Here is a 17,529-nt window from a genome sequence, read left to right as displayed (position 1 = left end):
TCCCTAACATGGGAAAGAAAATAGCCACCCAAGTCCAGGAAGCGCAGCAAGTCCCATACAGGATAAACCCAAGGAGAAACACGCCAGGACACATAGTAATCAAATGGGCAAAAATTAAAGACAAAGAAAAATTACTGAAAGCAGCAAGGGAAAAACGTCAAATAACATAAAAGGGAACTCCCATAAGCTTAACAGCTGATTTCTCAGCAGAAACTCTATAAGCCAGAAGGGAGTGGCATGATATACTTAAAGTGATGAAAGGGAAGAACCTACAACCAAGATTACTCTACCCAGCAAGGATCTCTTTCAGATTCAATGGAGAAATCAAGAGCTTTACAGACAAGCAAAAGCTAAGAGAATTCAGCACCACCAAACCAGCTCCACAACAAATGCTAAAGGAACTTCTCTAAGTGGGAAACACAAGAGAAGAAAAGGACCTATAAAAACAAACCCAAAACAATTCAGAAAATGGTCATAGGAACATACATATCGATAATTACCTTAAACATGAATGGATTAAATGCTCCAACCAAAAGACACAGACTTCCTGAATGGATACAAAAACAAGACCCATACATATGCTGTCTACAAGAGACCCACTTCAGACCTAGGCACACATACAGATTGAAAGTGAGGGGATGGAAAAAGGTATTCCATGCAAATGGAAATCAAAAGAAAGCTGGAGTAGCTATACTCATATCAAATAAAATAGACTTTAAAATAAAGATGTTACAAGAGACAAGGAAGGACACTACATAATGATCAAGGGATCAATCCAAGAAGAAGATATAACAATTATATATGCACCCAACATAGGAGCACCTCAATACATAAGGCAACTGCTATAAAAGAGGAAATCTACAGTAACACAATAATACTAGAGCACTTTAACACCTCACTTACACCAATGGACAGATCATCCAAAATGCAAATAAATAAGGAAACAGAAATTTTAAATGACACAATAGACCAGCTAGATTTAATTGATATTTATAGGACATTCCATCCAAAAACAGCAGATTACACTTTCTTCTCAAGTGTGCACGGAACATTCTCCAGGATAGATCACATCTTGGGTCACAAATCAAGCCTCAGTAAATTTAAGAAAACTGAAATCATATCAAGCATCTTTTCTGACCACAATGCTATGAGATTAGAAATGAATTACAGGGAATAAAACGTAAAAAACACAAACACATGGAGGCTAAACAATACGTTACTAAATAACGAAGACTGAAGAAATCCAAGAGGAGATAAAAAAAATACCTAGAGACAAATGACAATAAAAACACGACAATCCAAAAGCTATGGGATGCAGCAAAAGCAGTTCTAAGAGTGAAGTTTATAGCTATACAAGCTTACCTCCAGAAACTAGAAAAATCTCAAGTAAACAATCTAAACTTACACCTAAAGGAACTAGAGAAAGAAGAACAAACAAAACCCAAAGTTAGCAGAAGGAAAGAAATCATAAAGATCACAGCAGAAATAAATGAAATAGAAAAAAGAAAACAATAGCAAAGATCAATAAAACTAAAAGCTGGTTCTTGGAGAAGATAAACAAAATTGATAAACCATTGGCCAGACTCACCAAGAAAAAGAGGGAGAGGACTCAAATCAATATAGTTAGAAATGATAAAGGAGAAGTTACAGTAGACACCACAGAAATACAAAGCATCCTAAGAGACTACTACAAGCAACTCTATGCCAATAAAATGGACAACCTGAAAGAAATGGACAAATTCATAGAAAGGTATAACCTTCCAAGACTGAACCAGGAAGAAACAGAAAATATGAACAATCACAAGTAATGAAATTGAAACTGTGATTAAGAATCTTCCAACAAACAAAAGTCCAGGACCAGATGGCTTCACAAGTGAATTCTACCAAATATTTAAAGAGATAACACCTATCCTTCTCAAACTCTTCCAAAAAATTGCAGAGGAAGGAACACTCCCAAACTCATTCTATGAGGCCACCAACACCCTGATACCAAAACTAGACAAAGATACTACAAAAAAAAAGAAAATTACAGACCAGTATCACTGGTGAATATAGATGCAAAAATCCTCAACAAAATACTAGCAAACAGAATCCAACAACACATTAAAAGGACAATACACCATGATCAAGTGGGATTTATCCCAGGGATGCAAGGATTCTTCAATATATGCAAATCAAACAATGTGATACACCATATTAACAAATTGAAGAATAAAAACCATATGATCATCTCAATAGATGCAGAAACAGCTTTTGAACAAAATTCAACACTCATTTATGATAAAAACTCTCCAGAAAGTGGGCACAGAGGGAACCTACCTCAACATAATAAAGGCCATATACAACAAACCCACAGCAAACATCATTCTCAATGGTGAAAAACTGAAAGCATTTCCTCTAAGGTCTGGAAGAAGACAAAGATGTCCACTCTCACCACTATTATTCAACATAGTTTTAGAAGTCCTAGCCACGGCAATCAGAGAAGAAAAAGAAATAAAAGGAATACAAATTGGAAAAGAAGTAGTAAAACTGTCACTGTTTGAAGATGACATGATACTATACATAGAGAATCCTAAAAATGCCACCAGAAAACTACTAGAGCTAATCAATGAATTCGGTAAAGTTTCAGGATACAAAATTAATGCACAGAAATCTCTTGCATTCCTATACACTAATGATGAAAAATCTGAAAGAGAAATTATGGAAACACTCCCATTTACCAATGCAACAAAAAGAATAAAATACCTAGGAATAAACCTACCTAAGGAGACAAAAGACCTGTATGCAGAAAACTATAAGACACTGATGAAAGAAATTAAAGATGATACCAACAGATGGAGAGATATACCATGTTCTTGGATTGTAAGAATCAATATTGTGAAAATGGCTATACTACCCAAAGCAATCTACAGATTCAATGCAATCCCTATCAAATTACCACTGGCATTTTTTATGGAACTAGAACAAATCATCTTAAAATTTGTATGGAGACACAAATGACCCCGAATAGCCAAAGCAGTCTTGAGGGAAAAAAACGGAGCTGGAGGAATCAGACTCCCTGACTTCAGACTATACTACAAAGCTACAGTAATCAAAACAATATGGTACTGGCACAAAAACAGAAACATAGAGCAATGGAACAAGATGGGAAGCCCAGAGATAAACCCACACACCTATGGTCAACTAATGTATGACAAAGGAGGCAAAGATATACAATGGAGCAAGACAGTCTCTTCAATAAGTGGTGCTGGGAAAACTGGACAGCTACATATTAAAACAATGAAATTAGAACACTCCCTAACACCATACACGAAAATAAACTCAAAATGGATTCGAGACCTAAATGTAAGACCAGAGACTATAAAACTCTTAGAGTAAAACATAGGAAGAACACTCTTTGACATAAATCACAGCAAGATTTTTTTTGATCCACCTCCTAAAGTAATGGAAATAAAAACAAAAATAAACAAATGGGACCTAATTAAACTTCAAAGCTTTTTCACAGCAAAGGAAACCATAAACAAGATGAAAAGACAACCCTCAGGGGCTTCCCTGGTGGCACAGTGGTTGAGAAGCTGCCTGCCAATGTAGGGGACATGGGTTCGAGCCCTGGTCTGGGAATATCCCACATGCCACAGAGCAACTGTGCCCATGAGCCACAACTACTCAGCCTGCGCGTCTGGAGCCTGTGCTCCACAACAAGAGAGGCTGCGATAATGAGGGGCCTGCACGCCGCGATGGAGAGTGGCCCCCGCTTGCCACAACTAGAGAAAGCCCTCCCACAGAAATGAAGACCCAACACAGCCAAAAATAAATATACATTAAGACAACCCTCAGAATGGGAGAAAATATTTGCAAACGAATCCACGGACAAAGGATTAATCTCCAAAATATATAAACAGCTCATGCAGCTCAATATTAAAGAAAGAAACAACCCAATCCAAAAATGGGCAGGAGACCTAAATAGACATTCCTCCAAAGAAGACATACAGATGGCCAAGAAGCATATGAAAAGCTGCTCAACATCTAATTATTAGAGAAATGAAAATCAAAACTACAATGAGGTATCACCTCACACCAGTTAGAATGGGCATCATCAGAAAATCTACAAACAACAAATGCTGGAGAGGGTGTGGACCAAAGGGAACCCTCTTGCACTGTTGGTGGGAATGTAAACTGATACAGCCACTATGGAGAACAGTATGGAGGTTCCTTAAAAAACTAAAAACAGAACTACCATATGATCCAGCAATCCCACTACTGGGCATAAACCCGAGAAAACCATAATTCAAAAAGACACATGCACCCCAATGTTCATTGCAGCACTATTTACAATAGCTAGGTCATGGAAGCAACCTAAATGCCCACTGACAGATGAATGGATAAAGAAGTTGTGGTATATATATACAATGGAATATTACTCAGCCATAAAAAGGAACAAAGTTGAGTCATTTGTTGAGACGTGGTTGGATCTAGAGACTGTCATACAGAGTGAAGTAAGTCAGAAAGAGAAAAACAAATATCGTATATTAACGCATGTATGAGGAATCTAGACTAATGGTACGGATGAGCCGGTTTGCAGGGCAGAAGTTGAGGCACAGATGTAGAGAACAAACATATGGACACCAAGGGGGGAAAGCGGCGTGGGGGGGGGATTGGGGTGGGGGTGTGATGAATTGGGCGATTGGGATTGACATATGGACACTGATGTGCAGAAAATTGATGACTAATAAGAACCTGCAGTATAAAAAAACAAACAAAACAACTAATACTAAACTTTCTTTGGGTTATTATTATGGAAATATGTTAATATAAACGTTTCAGACATTATATGAAATTTCTAAAAATCTTATATGTTCTGGTATAATGTTATAAGTAATAATTCTAGTTATTAGTATGGAAATATGTTAATATAAATGTTTCAGACATTACATGAAATTTCTAAAAATCTTGTATGTTCTGGTATAATGTTATAACTCATAATTCTAGTTATTACTTTAAAATGTATATCCCAGAAATAACTAAATTTCCTTGTGAATTGCATTATTATGAACTTTCATCAAATCTTTAACCGTGCTCATTTTTAAGTCTTTTGTCATTTACAGACAGTTCTGGGTGTACTCTGATGCTTTTGCAAATTTGTTCCTATAAAAGGGTTTCATCTTCAAGGAATTCATGGAAAAGACTGTGACAAGTACAGGTTTCTGGTAACTGACTATACTGCTTAAGTGAATGAGTAAGCATTTTCAGAACTCTAATGGAAAACTGATGAACTCATAAAAGTGCTAACAAAAGATCAAGATAAAAAAATTAATTACATGGGACTGAGTGAACTGATGAGGATTATAATTTTTGTGACTTTCTGTTTGAATAAAAAAAAATCCCACAAGGACTCAGAGGCAAAAAATTTACAAATCAATTTTCACTGCAAAGTAAAGGAGCTGTTACCGTGGAGGATTACTGGACTGAATGTCAATATTATGACATAGTATGAATGTGTTTCATGTTTGGTAATTGCAATCATTGTTGCTTTTGTTGTGGTCATCCATTTATAATGCTTGGTGTCAGTCTATTTATCTCTTGTAAAAATAAAATACAGTGTGTGTGTGTGGGAAAAAAAAGATGGATTATGTAAAAACATGCATAAAGCTAAAGATTCAAAATGAGACAAGAAAGGTAATTTTCTTTTGTACATATGGTAAAATATTTAGATTTCCTTTACAGTTAAAACTTATTTCTACAATTTTTAAGATAAGGCTTCTGTTTTGATTTATCAATAGATTGTCCAAGAAGCTCTGGACAAAGCCCGAGAAGGCCGTACCTGCATCGTGATCGCTCACCGCCTGTCCACCATTCAGAATGCAGACTTGATAGTGGTGATTGAGAACGGCAAAGTCAGGGAGCACGGCACACACCAGCAGCTGCTAGCACAGAGAGGCATCTATTTCTCTATGGTCAATGTCCAGGCTGGGACACAGAAGTGATGAACTCTTGTTATAGTGTATCTTAAAAATAAATTCAAATCATTCTACAACTTTTTCTGATTTAGAGACTTCTTTTCTAAGTCATCATAAAATATAGGTATATCTTATTCCATATCAATTTAGAACATCCAATTTGGGGTTGGATATTACAGCATTTGAAATGTAGGAGTTAAAAGTAACATCTGGCTTGATGAAGTATGAAAACAGCCTAGCTATGAGTTACCAAAAACATATGGAGAGAATATCACTCAACCATAAAAAAGAATGAAGTAACGCCATTTGCAGCAACATGGGTGGACCTAGAGATTATCATACTAAATGAAATAAATCAGAGAAAAATACCACATGCTATCACTTATATGTGGAATCTAAAAAAAATATATGATACAAATGAACTTATTTACAATACAGAAAAAGACTCAGAAAACAAACTTATGGCCAGCAGAAGGGAAAGGGGGGAGGGATAAATTTGGAATTTAAGATCAACAGGTATGCACTACTACATATAAAAATAAACAGCAAGGATCTACTGTATAGCACAGGGAACAATATTCAATATCTTGAAATAACCTATAATGGAAAAGAACCTGAAAAAAAAATATATATATAAAACAGAATCACTTTGCTGTACACCTGAAACACTATAAATCAACCATACTTGAATAAAAAAATTTAAAAATCATATGGAGAAAGTAAAGAGCAAAGTTTAGGTATATAAAACTGTAGAATTAAGATTCAATGCAATCCCTAGCAAATTACCCAGGACATTTTTCACAGAACTAAAATAATCCTAAAATTCATATGAAACCATAAAAGACACAGAATTGCCAAAGCAATCCTGAAGAAAAAGAACAACCCAGGAGGCATAACCCTCTCAGACTTCAGAGAGTACTACACAGGTACAGTAATCAAAACAGCATGGAGGAACTTCCCTGGTGAGGCAGTGGTTAAGAAGCCACCTGCCAATGCAGGGGACACGGGTTCAAGCCCTGGCCCTGGAAGATCCCACATGCCACAGAGCAACTAAGCCTGTGCGCCACAACTACTGAGCCTGCGCTATAGAGCCCACGAGCCACAGCTACTGAGCCCGTGCGCTTGGAGCCCGTGCTCCGCAACAAGAGAAGCCACCACAATGAGAAGCCCACGCACCGCAACTGAGAGTAGCCCCCACCTGCCGCACCTAGAGAAAGCCTGCCTGCAGCAATGAAGACCCAACACAGCCAAAAATAAAAATAAATTAATTAATTTTTTAAAAAGTACTTAAATGTAAAGGTTTAAAAAAAACAGCATGGTATTGGCACAAAAACAGACATATGGATCAATGAAACAGGACAGAGAGCCCAGAAATAAACCCACACACCTATGGTCAATTAACCTTTGACAAAGGAGGCAAGAATATACAATGGGAAAAAGACAGTCTCTTCAGCAAGTGATGCTGGGAAAGCTGAACAGCCACATGTAAATCAATGAAGCTAGAACACACCTTCACACCATACACAAAAATAAACTCAAAATGGCCTAAAGGCTTAAACATAAGACATGACACTATAAACCTCCGAGAAGAGATAATAGGCAAAACATTCTCTGACATAACTTGTACCAATGTTTTCTTAGGTCAGTCTCCCAAGGCAATAGAAATAAAAACAAAAATAAATGAATGGGACCCATTCAAACTTACAGGGTTTTGCACAGCAAAGGAAACTATAAACAAAATGAAAAGACAAGCTGCAGAATGGGAGAAAATATTTGCAAACAATGTGACCGACAACGGATTGATTTCCAAAATACACAAACAGCTCATACAACTTAACAACAAAAAAAAACCTAATCAAAAAATGGGCAGAAGACCTAAACAGACATTTCTCCAAACAAGACATACAGATGGCCAACAGGTAAATGAAAAGATGCTCAATTTCACTAATTATCAGAGAAATGCAATTCAAAAGGACAATGAGGTATTACCTCACGCTGGTCAGAACAGCCATCATTAAAAAGTCTACAAATAACAAATGCTGGAGAGGGTGTGGAGAAAAGAGAACCCTCTTACATTGTTGGTGGGAATGTAAATTGGTACAGCCACTATGGAGAACAGTATGAAGGTTCCTCAGAAAACTAAAAATAGAGTTACCATATGATCCAGCAATCCTGCTCCTGGGCATATATCCAGACAAAACTCTAATCCAAAGAGATACATGCACCTCTACGTTCATAGCAGCACTATTCAAATAACCAAGACATGCAAGCAACCTAAATGTCCATTGACAAATGAATGGATAAAGAAGATGTGTAAGAGATATACAATGGAATACTACTCAACCATAAAAAAGAACAAAATAATGCCACTTGCAGCAACATGGACGCAACTAGATTATCATACTGAGTGAAGTAAGTCAGAAAGAGAAAGACATACCATTATGTTATCATTTATATGTGGAATCTAAAATATGACAAAAATGAACCTATCTATGAAAAAGAAACATAATCATGCACATAGAGAACAGACTGGTGGTTGCCAAGGCGGAGGGGGTTGGGGGAGGGTTGGAGTGGGAGGTTGGGGGTAGCAGATGTGAGCTTTTATATACACAATGGATAAACAACAAGGTTCTACTATACAGCACAGAGAACTATATTCAATGTCATGTGATAAACCATAATGGAAAAAAATATAACTGAATCACTTTGCTGTAGAGCAGAAATTAACATAGTAAATCAACCATACTTCAATTAAAAATTAATTAAATAAAACTAGAATTCGAAGAAGCCACAGGCATAGGGAAAATTCTTATGGTCCTGATTCACTGGGTAGATGATAGGGTAGTTTGGGAACAATTTTCCTTGTTACAAAGTTCAAATATATTGTTCAATAGCATACTCTCTTCACTGGTAAATTTTCAAGTTATTCTATTAGAGAATTGAGGTTTTAAAAAAAGGAATGTATTCCCAGCTTTATCATCAAATCCCAAGAGAAAATGGAATTGTCCTTAGACAAGCTAACTGTAGGCACACATTAGTTCCATATAAAGCAAGAAAGAGGCATACTTTTTAAATGTTTAAAACACATTAATAAAAACTGTACATATTATCTCAGTGCAATTAGAAACATTTGAAAGAAACATCAATAAAATGCTGTTTCTATAGAACTGCATTACTTTTACAAATAGTTTTATTTTCCCAGAAGATTAATCCACTTCAACAAGAAGGAATATGTTTAGATGGAGACCAAAAAGAAATATTCTAGGGCTTCCCTGGTGGCGCAGTGGTTGAGAGTCCGCCTGCCGATGCAGGGGACACGGGTTCGTGCCCCGGTCCGGGAAGATCCCACATGCCGTGAAGCGGCTGGGCCCGTGAGCCATGGCCGCTGAGCCTGCGCGTCCGGAGCCTGTGCTCCGCAACGGGAGAGGCCGCAACAGTGAGAGGCCCGCGTACCACAAAAAAACCAACCAACCAAACAAACAAACAAAAAAGAAATATTCTAGGCAACCTTTGGAAGCTAACCACTCTGAAATGTTTTTTCCTTAATTTACTGCAGCAATAACCATTCTCACTGCTGTGACAGGTTGTTTAGGTCAGTAATCTATCCAAATCAGGTCTTCTATATGTAATAAATCATATACACCAAGGAATTTTTCAAATGTAACCATGTGTAGCAGTAGACTGAATTTCAGTTAACCAAGAGAGGAGTGGGGCAAAGGGTACGTTACCACAGTGACTCAAGGTGAGAATTCAACCTACTCTTATGTAATTATTCTCAAACTTGCCTGATAAGGATCATGGGGCATTTGCTCCTAGAAATTCTGACTCAGTAGGTGTGGGTAAGGCCCAGGAATCTCTTTGTAAAAAGCATTCCAGACGAGGCAGGTTAAATGTTAAAGCATGAGTGAAAAGAGGTTTCTCTGCAGGAGGTGATCAGCTTCTAAAATACCCAATTCTTTAGATATTATTTAAAAACAACCAAAGAGGCCTTACAACTTCTACCTTTCACTCTTGGAACATTCCCACTGCCCAGTATGAAGTCCAGGCTAGAATCCTGAATGATCAAACACCATGCAGAGAGAGTCCCAGCCAGTAACTTACCAGGTGGTGGTGAGCCTGTCTCAGACTTCCCAGCCTCACCCAGCAGCCTGGTGATGGCAGCGGCGTAACTCACTCAGGCAAGACAGAAGCAGAGCCATCCAAATGGGCACAGTCAACTGACACAGTCATGAGAAATGATCATAGACAGTAGGTTTTGCATGGTTTACTACACAATACATAACTGATCAGAAAGTACAAGGTCAAACAGGAATGAAGCAATTACTAAAACACTGAATAAGAAGCTATATGATTTTGAGAATTTTATTTTCTGAGAATAGAAACTACAAAACAGAACAAAGGAAAAATAAATCCTGAGAATCTGATTTAGTATTTAGTCCTTTTAAAGTCACTGATTTTAAATATAAATGCTTTAATTTCATATTCACAAAACTAATTATAATAATATACTATAATAAATTTTTTTAGGGTTTTTCATGTATGTCAGAGGGTGTAAACCTCCTTACTACAACCGAATTCTTTTATCTGTTCAACATAAACTTTTTTTTAGACTAAATTGTAGTGGTCTTTCCCAAACATAGTAGACTTATATCCCTATGGTGAATGTGGAATCATTGATTTCAGGGGAATTAGCATCCAATCATGTATTTCATATCCTTTGGCAACTAGAAAATGTTAAAGTGCTTGAAAGATAGAGTCTATGATGATGTTCAGAGAGAAGATTTATTACCTATACAGGTACCAACAAGGTATTTAAAAGTTAGATTTGCATTGTTGAGGCTAACTTTCAAGTTTGCATAGTTCTATAGTCATAATTTGCATTGTTGCTGCATCACAGGAAGCTTAAAAATATTTCTACTTTCTATGTCAGAATAAATTTAGAGAGCATAATTCTACTAATTTCTACATTCAACAAGTTTCCTTCAGTCAACATCCCTTCCTATCTCATCACCAACCCACTCCCGGCATCCAGTTTTATGATATGTTTTGTTAAGTGCTTACTAAATGATTAGTCTCTAAAGACGAGCAATGTCCATCAGTTGCATCATATCACTGAAAGCACGAAAAGTCTGCTGAACTAGCTTTTCTGCATCAGTCTCTGGACATGATTTCCAGGCTGTACAGGCCACAATAAACCTGTGAAGCACAAATAATAAATGATGAGGTACAACACAAAAATCAACACAAAAAGGCTCTAAATAGTGATGGTGAATAGAGCCATTACCTTTATTCCATCTGGCTGTTCACATATGAAATATGATTTATTGCTCACATTAGGTAAATGTAACCTGACACAATAGAAAGTATAGCCATATTTATATATAATGCTATGAACACTTAATTTACTGCGTGACTAGAGCCTAAGGACAAAAAGGAAACAAAAAACTAGCCAGAGCTCAAGAGTGCTCTGGGGTCAGGTCTTATTGTGTTTAACAAACTTACCTCTTCCCGTAAAAGACCTTTCCAACATGCCCCAAATGGAATGAGTTAGAATATGAATTCATGCCACTGTCTGCAATAAAACTTGACCTATTTTTTTTTTTTTTTTTTTTTTTTTTTTTGCGGTACGCGGGCCTCTCACTGTTGTGGCCTCTCCCGTTGCGGAGCACAGGCTCCGGACGCGCAGGCTCAGCGGCCATGGCTCACGGGCCCAGCCGCTCCGCGGCACATGGGATCCTCCCGGACCGGGGCACGAACCCGCGTCCCCTACATCGGCAGGCGGACTCTGAACCACTGCGCCACCAGGGAAGCCCAACTTGACCTATTTTTAAAGAAGAAGAATATAGTGCTTGAAGAGAGTAAAAAAATAATAGGGCTTCCCTGGTGACACAGTGGTTGAGAGTCCGCCTGCCGATGTAGGGGACACGGGTTCGTGCCCCGGTCTGGGAGGATCCCATGTGCCGCGGAGTGGCTGGGCCCGTGAGCCATGGCCGCTGAGCCTGCGCGTCCGGAGCCTGTGCTCCGCAACGGGAGAGGCCACAACAGTGAGAGGCCCGCGTACCGCAAAAATAATAATAATAATAATAATAAAATAGAGAAAGAAGGATAAGAGGAGAGAAAGGCTCTTTCTACAAAAACCAGAGAGAAACTTTCCTGAAACCAAAATATGCCTTCCACCACCATATCCTTCTAGATCCTCCTGAAGAAGAAATCCCCTATCTGGCAGGTGATAAAAGTGGTCCCAAGAAGCTGAAACACACAGGAAAGAAGTGTGGCTTCTGGTGGGCTCAGAGCTGAAACCTCACTACTAACACTCTCAGAACGAGCCTTCCCCTTTCCAGACACACAAATTTTCTACAGCAAAACACGCATTATGCTCAAGTTAAAATCAAAATGTTGTGTAATGTAAAGCTTGTGGATGGCCATGCAATTTTCACATCACTAAAAATTAAGACTGGAAAGTATGTATCTTTGACATGTACTTTAAGCAGAACAAAATACAAACATGTTCTGGTCCAGTATATAATGATGAAACCAATGTTTGAGTGGATTATATTTGCTGAAAGATAGACAGCAACCTACAGAAAGTCCTGCCTTGTTTTCACATAGTGATTCATGATCAGTAGTCATTTTCTAGCTATGTTGTGCATACACTTCTCAAATATTTAGCAAGATCTAAGTATTTCTTTGCAAAGAGTAACGATTTCTATTTATGTGTTAAATTTTTTTTAAATTCAGTTATATTTTTAAATTATAGAAAGAACAATCATTCCTACATGAACAATTCACAAAAGAATATACACAGATGCCAATAAACAAAGAGAAAATATTTTGCTTCATAAGAATTCAGGTCAGGTTATTTTTCCCTATAAAATTTGTACAGACTGCTTTATAATGTCTAAAGCTGGCAATTATGTGATGAAATAAGGAAAGACATAATACTATCATTATTTGTAATGAGAAAAACTGGAAATAGTATGGAAGTGGTAAAATTATGAAATCCATAAGACTAGACATTCCTCAACCATTAAAATACCTCAAAGGATATTTAATGGCATTGGGAAATGCTTGAAGTAATATTCAGTGAGAGTGCAATTCACAAAAAGGACACTAAAATATTTACAATATGATCTAAATTTGTAATAATTACACACACACAATCTATGTATATTATAGATTAGAAAGATAACAGTCTTATGTCTTATAATGGAAATGTTAACTTTGTTCCTATATTTTTCCATATTTTACAAATTTTTTTACATTGAGCATGCAGTACATTTAAAATAAAATGTTGCTCTCCCTCTTGCAAGAGCACTGGAATCACAACTAACTGCTGAACAATCATCAACAGGAGGACACTGAAACTCACCAAAAAATATACCCCACATCCAAAGACAGAGGAGAAGCCGCAGTGAGAAGGTAGCAGAGGCGCAATCACAATAAAATCAAATCCCAGAACCGCAAGGTGAGTGACTCACAAACTGGAGAACAATAATACCAAAGAAGTCCACCCACTGGAGTGAAGGTTCTGAGCCCCATGTCAGGCTTCCCAAGCTGGGGGTCCGGCAACGGGAGGAGGAATTCCCAGAGAATCAGACTTGAAGCCTAGTGGGATTTGATTGCAGGACTTTGACAGGACTGGGGGAAACAGAGGCTCCACTCTTGGAGGGCACACACAAAGTAGTGTGCGCATCAGGACCCAGGGGAAGGAGCAGTGACCCCATAGAAGACTGAACTAGACCTACCTGCTAGTGTTGGAGGGTCTCCTGAAGAGACGGGGGTGGCTGTGGCTCACCGTGAGGACAAGGACACTGGCAGCAGAAGTTCTGGGAAGCAGTCCTTGGTGTGAGCCCTTCCAGAGTCCGCCATTAGCCCCACCAAACAGCTGGGTAGCTCTAGGGCTGGGTTGCCTCAGGCCAAACAACAAACAGGGAGAGAACCCAGCCCCACCCAACAGCAGACAAGCAGATTAAAGTTTTACTGACCTCTGCCCACCAGAGCAACACCCAGCTCTACACACCACCAGTCCCTCCCATCAGGAAGCTTGCACAAGCCTCTTAGATAGCTTCATCCACCAGAGGGCAGACAGCAGAAGCAAGAAGAACTACAATTCTGCAGCCTGTGGAACAAAAACCACATTCACAGAAAGACAGACAAAATGAAACGGCAGAGGACTATGTACCAGATGAAGGAATAAGATAAACCCCAAGAAAAACAGCTAAATGAAGTGGAGATAGGCAACCTTCCAGAAAAGAATTCAGAATAATGACAGTGAAGTTGATCCAGGACCTCAGAAAAAGAATGGAGGCAAAGATCGAGAAGATGCAAGAAATGTTTAACAAAGACCTAGAAGAATTAAAGAACAAACAAACAGAGATGAACAATACAATAACTGAAATGAAAAATAAAAAATACACTAGAAGGAATCAACAGCAGAATAACTGAGGCAGAATGGATAATGACCTGGAAGACAGAATGGTGGAATTCACTGCCACAGGACAGAATAAAGAAAAAAGAATGAAAAGAAATGAAGACAGCCTAAGAGAACTCTGGGACAACATTAAACAGAACAATTCACATTATAGAGGTCCCAGAAGGAGAAGAGAGAAAGGAGCTGAGAAAATATGTCAAGAGATTATAATGCAAAACTTTCCCAACATGGGAAAGGAAATAGCCACCCAAGTTCAGGGCACAGAGAGTCCCAGGCACGATAAACCCAAGGAGAAACATGGCAAGACACAGTAATCAAATTGGCAAAAATTAAAGACAAAAAAAAATTATTAAAAGCAACAAGGATAAAATGACAAATAACATACAAGGGAACTTCCATAAGGTTAACAGTTGATTTCTCAGCAGAAGCTCTACAAGCCAGAAGGAAGTGGCATGATATATTTAAAGTGATGAAAGGGAAGAACCTACAACCAAGATTACTCTACCCAGCAAGGATCTCTTTCAGATTCGATGGAGAAATCAAAAGCTTTACAGACAAGCAAAAGCTAAGAGAATTCAGCACCACTAAACCAGCTCTACAACAAATGTTAAAGGGACTTCTCAAAGTGGGAAACACAAGAGAAGAAAAGGACCTACAAAAACAAGCCAAAAACAATTAAGAAAACAGTAATAGGAACACACATATCAATAATTATCTTAAATGTGAATGCATTAAATGCTCCAACCAAAAGACACAGGCTCACTGAATGGATGCAAAAACAAGACCCATATATATGCTGTCTACAAGAGAGACGCACTTCAGACCTAGGGACACATACAGACTGAAAGTGAGGGGATGGATAAAGATATTCCATGCAAATGGAAATCAAAAGAAAGCTGGAGTAGCAATACTCATATCAGATAAAATAGACTTTAAAATAAAGAAGGCTGCAAGGGACAAGGAAGGACACTACAGAATGATCAAGGGATCAATCCAAGAGGAAAATATAACAATTATAAATATATATGCACCTAACATAGGAGCACCTCAGTACATAAGGCAAATGCTAACAGCTATAAAAGAGTAAATTAACAGTAACAAAATACTAGTGGAGGACTTCAACACCTCACTTACACCAATGGATACATCATCCAGACAGAAAATTAAAAAGGAAACACAAGCTTTAAATGACACAACAGACCAGTTACATTTAATTGATATTTATAGGACATTCCATCCAAAAACAGCAGATTACACTTTCTTCTTGAATGCACACAGAACATTCTCCAGGATAGATCACATCTTGCATCACAAATCAAGCCTCGGTAAATTTAAGAAAACTGAAATCATATCAAGCATCTTTTCTGACCACAACGCAATGAGATTAGAAATCAATTACAGGGAAAAAAACGTAAAAAACACAAACATGTGGAGGCTAAACAATACATTAATAAATAACCAAGAGATCACTGAAGACATCAAAGAGAAAATCACAAAATACCTCGAGATAAATGACAACGAAAACACGATGCTCCAAAACCTATGGGATGCAGCAAAGGCAGATCTAAGGGGGAAGTTTATAGCAATACAATCCTACCTCAAGAAACAAGAAAGTTCTCAAATAAACAATCTAACCTTACTCCTAAAGGAACTAGAGAAAGAAGAACAAACGAAACCCAAAGTTGGTAGAAGGAAAGAAATCATAAAGATCAGAGCAGAAATAAATGAAATAGAAACAAAGAAAACAATAGCAAATATCAATAAAACTAAAAGCTGGTTCTTTGAGAAGGTAAACAAAATTGACAAACCTTTAGCCAGACTCATCAAGGAAAAGAGGGAGAGGACTCAAATCAATAAAATTAGAAATGAAAAAAGGAGAAGTTACAACAGACACCGTAGAAATACAAAGCATCCTAAGAGACTACTACAAGCAACTCTATGCCAATAAAATGGACAACCTGGAAGAAATGGGCAAACTTTTAGAAAAGTATAACCTTACAAGACTGACCAGGAAGAAACAGAAATTATGAACAGACCTATCACAAGTAATGAAATTGAAACTGTGATTAAGAATCATCCAATGAACAAAAGTCAAGGACCAGATGACTGCACAGGTGAAATCTACCAAGCATTTAGAGAAGAGCTAACACCCATCCTTCTCAAACTCTTCCAAAAATTGCAGAGGAAGGAACACTCCTAAACTCATTCTACGAGCCACCATCACCCTGATACCAAAACTAGACAAAGATACTACAAAAAAAGAAAACTACCGACCAATATGACTGATGAATACAGATGCAAAAATCCTCAACAAAATACTAGCAAACACACTCCAACAACACATTAAAAGGATCATACATCATGATCAAGTGGGATTTATCCCAGGGATGCAAGGATTCTTCAACATACACAAATCAATCAATGTGATACACCATATTAACAAATTGAAGAATAATAACCATATGATCATCTTAATAGATGCAGGAAAAGCTTTTGACAAAATTCAACACCTATTTATGATAAAAACTCTCTACAAAGTGGGCAGAGAGGGAACCTACCTAAACATAATAAAGGCCATGTATGACAAACCCGCAGCAAACATCATTATGGTGAAAAACTGAAAGCATTTCCTCTAAGGTCAGGAACAAGACAAGGATGTCCACTCTTGCCACTATTATTCAACAGAGTTTTGGAAGTCCTAGCCATGGCAATCAGAGAAGAAAAAGAAATAAAAGGAATACAAATTGGAAAAGAAGAAGTAAAACTGTCACTGTTTGCAGATGATATGATACTGTACATAGATAATCCTAAAGATGCCACCAGAAAACTACTAGAGCTAATCAATGCATTTGGTAAAGTTGCAGGATACACAATTAATGCACAGAAATCTCTTGCATTCCTATACACTAACAATGAAAGATCAGAAAGAGAAATTAAGTAAAGAATCCCATTCACCATTGCAACAAAAGAATAAAATACCAAGGAATAAACCTACCTAAGGAGGTAAAAGACCTGTATGCAGTAAACTATAAGACAGTGATGAAAAAAGTCAAAGACGACAAACAGATGGAGAGACAGATACCATGTTTTTGGACTGGAAGAGTCAATATTGTGAAAATGACTATACTATCCAAAGCAATC

At 37.7% G+C, this 17,529-nt stretch overlaps 2 protein-coding genes across 5 annotated transcripts in view; one reads left to right on the top strand and one right to left on the bottom strand.

Moving 5' to 3' along the window:
- Nucleotides 1-6,946, top strand: part of ABCB4 (ATP binding cassette subfamily B member 4) — a 78,471-nt gene extending 71,525 nt beyond the window's left edge. Inside the window, exon 28 of the mRNA XM_082632742.1 lies at nt 5,781-6,946. Within this exon, the coding sequence (XP_082488868.1) occupies nt 5,781-5,984 (204 nt within the window). The 3' untranslated portion in view covers nt 5,985-6,946. The remainder of the gene's footprint in view (nt 1-5,780) is intronic.
- Nucleotides 6,947-8,478: 1,532 nt separating this feature from the next.
- The window catches only part of CROT (carnitine O-octanoyltransferase), a 70,233-nt gene continuing 61,182 nt past the window's right edge, over nt 8,479-17,529 (bottom strand). For all 4 annotated transcript variants that reach the window (XM_082632749.1, XM_082632748.1, XM_082632751.1 and 1 more), the window contains one exon: nt 8,479-11,153. In XM_082632749.1, the coding sequence (XP_082488875.1) occupies nt 11,033-11,153 (121 nt within the window). In that variant the 3' untranslated portion in view covers nt 8,479-11,032. The remainder of the gene's footprint in view (nt 11,154-17,529) is intronic.

This window comes from Mesoplodon mirus (assembly GCF_964341445.2).
Source record: "Mesoplodon mirus genome assembly, chromosome: 9".
In the NCBI taxonomy this organism is placed as follows: Eukaryota; Metazoa; Chordata; class Mammalia; order Artiodactyla; family Ziphiidae; genus Mesoplodon; species Mesoplodon mirus.
Note: the sequence above shows the minus strand (reverse complement) of the source record. Positions and strands in the feature narration are given on the sequence as shown.